At 38.3% G+C, this 9,032-nt stretch overlaps 1 protein-coding gene across 1 annotated transcript; it reads right to left on the bottom strand.

Moving 5' to 3' along the window:
- Positions 1-1,962: 1,962 nt before the first annotated feature.
- Positions 1,963-8,380, bottom strand: prpf31 (PRP31 pre-mRNA processing factor 31 homolog (yeast)). Its single transcript, XM_056381866.1, has 14 exons — positions 8,224-8,380; positions 7,004-7,219; positions 6,850-6,910; positions 6,560-6,643; positions 6,372-6,469; positions 6,006-6,112; positions 5,662-5,831; positions 5,339-5,496; positions 5,155-5,244; positions 3,679-3,806; positions 3,228-3,300; positions 2,541-2,669; positions 2,340-2,438; positions 1,963-2,246 (listed from the first exon to the last, which is right to left on the bottom strand). Exons 2-14 carry the CDS (start codon positions 7,217-7,219, stop codon positions 2,133-2,135), a joined length of 1,527 nt encoding a protein of 508 aa, XP_056237841.1. The 5' UTR covers positions 8,224-8,380; the 3' UTR covers positions 1,963-2,132.
- Between the last annotated feature and the right edge of the window lie 652 nt (positions 8,381-9,032).

Raw genomic sequence — 9,032 nt, 5'->3', positions numbered from 1 at the left:
CATAAAAACTTCATTGTATAGTAAGGCATAAAAAGTCATAGAAACGTCATAGTATAGTAAGGCATAAAAAGTAATAGTATCGTAAGGCACAAAAACGTCATAGAAAACGTAATAGTATAATTAGGCATAAAAACTCACGAAAAAGCCATATTATAGTAAGGCATAAAAAGTCATGAAAAAGTCATAGTATAGTAAGGCATGAAAAGTCAAAAAAGTCATAGTGTAGTAAGGCATAAAAAGTCATGAAAACGTCATAGTGTAATAAGGCATAATAAGTCATGAAAAAGTCATTTATGACTTTGATGTCTTCCTATACTATGAAATTTGTAATTTCATGCCTTACTTTATGACTCTTAATTCCTCACTCTAGGCATAAAAATTCATAAAAAATATCATTGTATAGTGAGGCATAAAAAGTTGACGTTTTTATGACTTTTCATGACTTACTATACTATGATTTTATGCCCCACTATACTATTACATTTTTATCCCCTAATATTACATTTCATGCCTTACTATACTATGATGTTATGACTTACAATACTTATGCTACTACAATACTATGGTGTCTTATGAGATTTCTTTTTTTATTATACTGACATTTTATGCTATGCCTTTTCTTTTTGCCTCACTATACTGTGACGTTTTTATGAGGAGGAGCATTGCCGGAGCCCTACAAAATGACTTCATGCAGTTTTACTGGTGTGCATGTTTCTGACCACACTGTCAGAAACATGAGAGCAGGTTCACACTGAGCCCGTGACAAGCGTAAAAGTCTGGAAACGCTGTGGTGAACGTTATGCTGCCTGTAACATCATCCAGCATGACCGGTTTGGCATTGGTTCAGTGATGGTCTGGTGAGGCATATCCTTGGAGGGTTGCACAGGCCTCCATGTCATAACCAACGGTACCCTGACTGCTGTTAGGTACTGGGTTGAAATCCTCAGAGTGATTGTCAGACCTTATGCTGGTGCAGCGGGCCCTGGGTGCCTCCTGGTGCAAGACAATGCCCAGCCTCATGTAGCCAGAGTGTGTAGGCAGCTCCTGGATGACGAAGGTATTGTTGCCATTGACCTGCCCTCACGTTCCCCTGACCTAATCCAACTGAGCACCTATAGGACATAATATATATCGGTGCATCCAATGCCGCCAAATACCGCCCTGATCCAGGTCTGGGAGGAGATCCCCAGGACATAGTGTGAAATAGTGAAAATGCAACTTTATTAAAAGATGCTTATTAAAATTCTATATATGTTTGTATATGATTTTCTTAATAAATCTTATCCATAAATGTCTATCTTTATGTCTTGTGTTATCTTTATATTTACATATATAATGAACATATACCGACACGCTTTGGGATGGATATATATTTATGTAACATGTTTATAATATAAAAATGACATACTAAAATACGTGTTTCGATTAGCTAGACATATATGTTAATATATAATATTGTTCCAATTTCTAAAAAGGTTTCACATGTAATTTTTTACATATATAGGCTATACTGTATACACATGATTTTACTTCATATGTACATATATGGAAATTCAACACATGTACATTACATTTCCATATGGGCATTTCTGAATATAAATTCAGATCTTATATGTTAATAAACAGTTTGGTTGACGGCATTAAAACGTCATTGTCTTTGTTTTGGAAGGGTGGGGGGTTGTTGCGTCTCTACCAATGTTGAGACCAAACCTATACCCTTCACCAAATCAAATTTTGCTTAAGGCCCCACAAAGGCTTGGGCCGGCTCTGTCCAGACCTGAGAGAGAGGTGGTCAAATAGTATGACCAACCTCAAGTCAATGGGTTATTTGATGTGTGTGGTTATTTGTAGAAAATGGATATCAAGAGCATCAGTTAAATGGCTACAACGCAAACTTGCTTCAAAATGTTTCCTCTCAAAAAAACAAAACAAAACAAAAAACCAACTACTTGACACTTCATAAAATGTTCACATTTTATTAAAAAGAAAAAACAAAACAAATTAAAAACTAAATACAGGACAAAGCACAATGCCAGACAAACTTGAAAATATAGTAACACTTTGCAGTGTTGAGTGCAACTGTCCTCATGTGGCATGAACGTGTGTGTGTGTGTATATATATATGTGTGTTTTCACATCTTAGCTTCCTTCTTGACTTTCAGGAACTCTGCCATGTTAGAGAAATATTTCTGGTTGGCTTCAGCCACCTTCTTCTCTGCAGCCTGTGGGTTCACGATCTCCAGCCCCTGAGGACGAGAGCAGAACAGTTGTTTGCAAACATAAACCTGCACAGTTCTCAGGGGACATTTAATAAAAAGATGATGTTTACTTGTTGTTACCTGTAGAGGAGTGAATGCTACACTGGAGCTGGTTCCTGAGGAACGATCTCTGACGGTTGACTTTCCTCCATATGTCATGCTCTGCTTCTGCAACGTCCTCTGTTGTTTAACAAAACACAAATTACATGCACATTAGAAATCAAGAAAAATATTATGTCACATGCCTCTGGTGGAGTTCAAAGTCATAATAAACGCGTTTACCTGGAGAGATTTGGAGATTCTGGCCTTGGTGGCCTCATTGACCTGAGCCTGCCTGACACGTCCGCTACCACTCTTCCCCAGCTGACCCAGACTGAAGCCCAGATCCTCCTGATATGCATCATCTTCAATCTGCAATAATACATCAGAAATAAAATAAAAATATCTTCTCTTGTCAAGAATGCAGTAAGATCAAAGATCATAAAACAGATTTCCAAGAAAATCATCTCATTGCAAGCAATCAGGCATACACATACTGACTATTTTCACATTAAGATCTATTGCATCTCTGCAGTATTTCAGAATGTATCCTCTCTGAGGGGAAAGTGAATAGGACAAAAAAAACTGAAAACATTAAACCTCATCTTGCTTAAGCTGGTTTTGGCATAAACATTAGAGTTTAAATTTCAATTCTAATTCTTGGCTGAATTATTTAAGCAAACTGTGTTTGAATATTTAGATGTTCTGGAAACAGAGGGTATCTAATGTGATCAGTGTGTGTTTCTTTATATTTGATGTGTAATTTTTTGGAATACTTTGGAACACATTTTGTCTTCATGAAAAGCACTTCCCTTGAGTACGAGATGTGATATTAGATTAATGTTACAGTTAGACAAAAATGAAAAATATTATTGCTTGAAATATAACAGTTAAATAGAATTAAAGGGAGCAGAAAAAATATCCTCTAACCTCCGCAAAGGTCATCCTGTTGGCATGTTTCCTGATCTCAGTCAGCCCAAGACGCTCCTTCATCTTTCGATACCTTCAGAAAAAGGGACAAGAGCAGTGGAGAACATATTTCTTTTACATTTATAGTTGATGGTGATATTCTAAACATGGTTATGCCAGTTATGCAGGCCTCTTGTTGTCTTCCAACATGTTGCTCTCTCTGTGCTTTGTTTTACTTCCCTGTGTTAAGTTGTTACACAATGTTTGATTTCATTTTGTTCTGGAGATGAATGTTGGTCAGTTCAATCTCTGTATCCTCCTTCTAATCAAGCATTTAGATTTACTTGTGGTGAAAGGCTCCATAAATTAATTCATTTGTACTCCGAGCAACTCCCTACTGCACTCTTTTCTTTAAATAATGGCCTGTCTGGCAGGGCAAGTCATGTTTTTAAGTAGCTGACAGGTTGTGTACCTCCTTCCTCCTCTCTTCTTCCTCTGTCCATCCAGTGGGGCCGGCAGCGGTTTGACCTGCTTCACTGGAGGAGGCTCCTGCCATTTATCAAACTTCCTCTCTATCTCTTCCTTTAGATCATAGCCAACCTGAGGAAACAAAAGATTTAAAAAAGGTCAATGCCACAAGTCAGAACCAATTAAGATTTTTCATTATTGCTGCAAGCAAAAAAAAAAAACAAAAAAAAAAAACATTTACAGTGTCAGGTGATGTTTTGTTGGGTTGCACTTTATTGTTAGACTTTATTTATAGGTGTCCCCCATGTGCATGTCTGTAAGGAGATATATAAATTATTCTATAATTTACAGTTGTGCTCATAAGTTTACATACCCTTGCAGAATTTGTGATTTTTTGGCCATTTTTCAGTGAATATGAATGATAAGAGAAAAACTTTTTTTCCCCTCATGGTTAGTGGTTGGGTGAAGCCATTTATTGTCAAACAACTGTGTTTCCTCTTTTTGAGTCATAATGACAACAGAAACTACCCAAATGACCCTGATCAAAAGTTTACATACCCTGGAGATTTTGGCCTGATAACATGCACACAAATTGACACAAACGGGTTTGAATGGCTACTTAAGGTAACCATCCTCACCTGTGATCTGTTTGCTTGTAATCAGTGTGTGTGTATAAAGGGTCAGTGAGTTTCTGGGCTCCTGACAGACCCTTACATCTTTCATCCAGTGCTGCACTGACGTTTCTGGATTCTGAGTCATGGGGAAAGCAAAAGAATTGTCAAAGGATCTGCGGGAAAAGGTAGTTGAACTGTATAAAACAGGAAAGGGATATAAAAAGATATCCAAGGACTTGAGAATGCCAATCAGCAGTGTTCAAACTCTAATTAAGAGGTGGAAAATTAGGGATTCTGTTGAAACCAAACCACGGTCAGGTAGACCAACAAAAACCATGTTCCAACATGACAAGATCCAAAATACAAGGCCAAGTCAACCTGTCATTTGCTACAGCAGAATAAAGTGAAAGTTCTGGAGTGTGGGCAGCTTTACCATCTGAGAAAATAAAGAACCTCATCCACAACTACCACAAAAGACTTCAAGCTGTCATTGATGTTAAAGGGGGCAATACACGGTATTAAGAACTGGGGTATGTAAACTTTTGATCAGGGTCATTTGGGTGGTTTCTGTTGTCATTATGATTTAAAAACAGCAAACACAGTTGTTTGATAATAAATGGCTTCACCCAACCACTAACCATGAGTGAAAGAAAAGTTTTTGTGTTATCATTCATATTCTCTGAAAAATGAAGAAATCAGAAATTCTGCCAGGGTATGTAAACTTATGAGCACAACTGTATATATCTAAATACATACGTTCAATCTGTGTGTGTATAGTGGATTTATTTTGTAGCCCTTGTTAGTATCTATACACTACTTATCAGAGATTCAGCATTAATATGTATGTGCTCTTTCTGGGCGGTCACCTTGCCGACTGAACTCTCATGGAAACTGTCCACTCGGGCAGCCAAAGTGCATTTTGCAGCCACCAGACGAGCTGCTTTCCTCCTGAGGTCCTGAAGACAAAAATGGCAGAAAGCTGTTAGATAACAGAAACACTGCAATGCAGGGGTATCTACTGTATGTTTTTTAAGTACATATATAGCTCACAGGTGGTAGTGTCTGGACAACATCACAGTGGTAGATGAAGCCAGTGTGGGGAAGCAGTGATGTGCTGCTGAAGCCAGACAGGGTTCTCCTCTGAGCTCCCAGCAGCATTAAGTTACATGCCGGCATCTTTGAGAGATTGGTGAGGCCCCCAGCAATACCTGAAGAGAGAAGAGAAACCAGAGAGAGGAAGAGGGCATGGAAATAATAACAGATTGACAGTGATAACAGAAATATCTTTAATTGTGAACACCAACTACAGTTGTAACCTCAGTGTGCAATGCTGCAGGAAGTGTATTAAAAGTGAATCTTTTGGCATCTCTCACCCATGATCTTTGCAGCTGTTGACGCTCCAACAATGATGGACAGATTTGGGGCAATGAATGACATTCTGGACTCTACATATTCATATATCCTGTGTTTAGACTGGTTTAGCTCCAGGGCCATGTCACATGCCTCCTCCAATTGTTTCAGTTCATCCTCACTTAGCAGTGACCTACAACCATGAAAATACACACAAAATAAACTTTCAGTGCACACTTTGCAAATGTCAAGAGAGTTATATAATCATCAAAAGTATTGCCAAGCAGCAACTGTGTCCCTCCGCTCTGACAGTGAGGATGTTGAAGCTGAATTAATTGAACATGGAGTAATGTGGCATAGGACTCACCCCTGTGTGGTTGAGGCTGTGACGCTGACAACCATAATAGTGGCGTTGGTGAGGATTTGCTGAAGCGTTTCATTGTTCTTGCATTTCTCCAGATTGTTCCCCAGTTCCTTATTAAGAAACACAAAACCGAGAATACATGATGCTGGATAACAAGGACAACATTTTCAACCTGTTCTACCCAAAGAAAAGAAAAAGGAAGATGGTCTTTGCATAAATGATCTTTTGAGGGTGTAGCAGGTGTGGGCCTTTATATTTGAAACTATTGTAGGAAAATTGAATTCCCACACACTGTCAGCAGTACTGATAGGCTTCTTATTCTCATTCGGAAATGGGGTTTTCATGTACAAGCTGAATAACACGTCTCACCTTGACTGTGCGAATGTAATCCAAAGAATCTGGCACCAGCGACTCGAGCTCTGGAAACCTCTTTGAATATTTATCCCTTGTAAACTTGTGGATGATATCTGAAAATAAGGCGGAAAGACAAGTTATACAGAACAGAACGAAATCCTTAACTCTTTAAATGTATTACCAAGCAGGAACAGCAAACTCACTGAGCTCATTGTCGATCTCTACTGTGAGGTTATTGGCTGCTACGATCAGTCTGTATTCTGGGTCAGCTTCAACTGGACCCGAGACTAAAAGGAAACACAAAAATCATCACATTTAAAAAAAAAAAAAGAAAAAAAAAAAAACATACACACACACACACACACAAAAAACTTGAATTAAGTGAGGAACTTGTAAAACATAACACAAATTGTCAACTTTACAATGTAAAACATGTAATTATATAATAAAGGAATGACAAAGTGCTACTGAAGAGGAAATGGGTTACACTCACCCTCTGAGTTCTTGCGTTGTTTTCCAATATAATCTGAAATTTTGTCAATGATTTCTGAAAACTGAACACACAGCATAGTTATACCGGGATGCCCAGACCTGGCATATTATTGCAAATATCAACTTGTGTAAAGCCGTTATATGGGAGAACTCACCTGTTTGCTATTGCGGAGCTTGGCAATGGACGTAACACTCTCAGCTTTACTGTAGTCCACCTCCATCTCTTCTGGGATGTCTTCCAGCCCTCCCTCTGCCCTTCCCTCAGTCGCCTCTCCGTCACTCTCCCCCTCCTCTCCCTCTGGATACAGACCATCCTCCCCCTCATCTCCAGCCTCCTCCAGGTCAGCCAGGAGCTCGTCCGCCAGAGACATCTGCCAACAGCACCAGAAAGTGACTGAACTAATATAAGATCAACTAATAAAATTGCACATCTAACATTTCTGAACATAGTACAGTGACAAAAAAAGACAATGTCCAGTCCACATTACTAATCTGCTGTTACAGATCACAAAGTTACATAAAAGCATCAAAGCACTGTCATTCCACATTATGCACAATGTGCTTAGTCCAAAATATTTTTCTATGTAATTTTGTCACGAAGCTTCAGCACTCAGAGTTACCTCCACCAACAGTAAAAGCAGCAATTCTTAGAGCAAAAGAAGTAGAAAATGATTAATATTTTTTATCATCATTTTAGCCTTTTATCAAATATCAAACATTAACAGCATTGGTTGATCAGGAGGTTTGGTTATATGGATATAAAGATTATCAAAAGGCAAAAGTGAGAAAAAACATTTAACTTTTTATATTTTATCTGATTTTTTTTTTACTTTTATGTGATACTGATACTTGGTACTTTCATCTCTTTGAGCCTCTAAAATCGTTTAAATGAAACAATCGATATTATTTTTGTTTGCAGTTTGCACTGCTCACAACTAACGCCATATCCTACGATGTGAGGGTCACAAGTACACACTGACGAAACAAAAAAGGTTGAGAACCACTGGTTTACTTGTAGCACCTTCACAACTCCAAACACCTGCCCACTTTTCTCTACTTCAATTCAGTATCATTTTCTTTTTGGAGCCTTGGACACCTTTTTCTCTGGATTAATTCATGTGCATGCAAATGGGAGTTTAAAAAAAAAATAGTTGGAGTTAACACTAATAATTTCAGAATATTATGGCCCTTTTAAGCCTCTTAAACGACTTTAACAAATGTAACAGATGATACATCATGAAAAAAACGAAAACTGCACATGTAATTGTCAAATACAGTGTCTGTGACGTTGGAAGCACTGGCTTATGTTAGCTAGTTAGCGTTAGCAAACGTTGGCTGGACGTTGGTAAAGCGCTTTCTAAGTAAGTTAACTTACCTCGAGGGTCGACTACAGGAACAAAACAAAAGATATTTTATGAGAGTTTAAGTGTCTTCTGTTCAAATGTAAGCCGGCTCGTTATACAGACTTCTTCCTCCTCAGTCTGTGTATATACTGTTGTGTCGTACAGTTTGTCGCAGACTAAATACCGAACAACTTTCGCACGGCTTTCTGGGAAATGGAGTCAAAACGCTGCACAAACGAAAAGGCCCCGGTTACCCGGCGCGTTCATTGGTTGAATGATTACAGTTATCTCAATAGTAAAACAAATGACACCAGTTGTCTCTTTACAGGTTGGATGGGTATGAAATATGGCTATTTGCAATGTATCTTCATCCAACCACAAGAGATGAAAATGTGTTGACAAGACACAACTGAAGAAAAGAGGAGGAAAGGAGAGCAGAGGTGGCGCAGATGTAAGAGAATAAGATATGCATTTGATATTTTTACATCTTCAGTTCATGATCAGAAATATTAAAACTCTGTGTTTTATATTTTCTTTGAGTGGACGACATTTCCAGGGATACACGAGTGGAGCTGAGAGAGTGAAAGAAGAACAAAAGAGATGGAAAGGAGAACAGAGTAATCAGGGTTAGACAGATCAAATAAAACACTGTATGATAATATTACAGTACATGTTCATGTTGTTTGTCCTATGATGATATTCTTTCAAGAAATTTAATTGAGTAAATGTCCTTCGTTTGCCCTAATATTCAGTTCAGAGAAGTGAAGACATTCACTTGGCCTTCTTGTGGGTCCATGTCTGCTTAGTTAGAGCAGCACATATTATTATGGTCTGGATTTAA

This window comes from Seriola aureovittata, chromosome 7 (genome assembly GCF_021018895.1).
Source record: "Seriola aureovittata isolate HTS-2021-v1 ecotype China chromosome 7, ASM2101889v1, whole genome shotgun sequence".
Taxonomy (NCBI): domain Eukaryota; kingdom Metazoa; phylum Chordata; class Actinopteri; order Carangiformes; family Carangidae; genus Seriola; species Seriola aureovittata.
Note: the sequence above shows the minus strand (reverse complement) of the source record. Positions and strands in the feature narration are given on the sequence as shown.

What these genes read in the sequence shown, in the direction of transcription:
- prpf31 (XM_056381866.1), bottom strand. Translation starts at nt 7,219, where the DNA reads ATGTCTCTGGCGGACGAGCTCCTGGCTGACCTGGAGGAGGCTGGAGAT. An exon ending in AGAGATCGACAATGAGCTCA is followed by an intron (nt 6,470 to 6,559) that starts GTGAGTTTGCTG and finishes CCTTATTTTCAG; the next exon opens with ATATCATCCACAAGTTTACA. An exon ending in GAATCTCCAAATCTCTCCAG is followed by an intron (nt 2,439 to 2,540) that starts GTAAACGCGTTT and finishes GTTAAACAACAG; the next exon opens with AGGACGTTGCAGAAGCAGAG.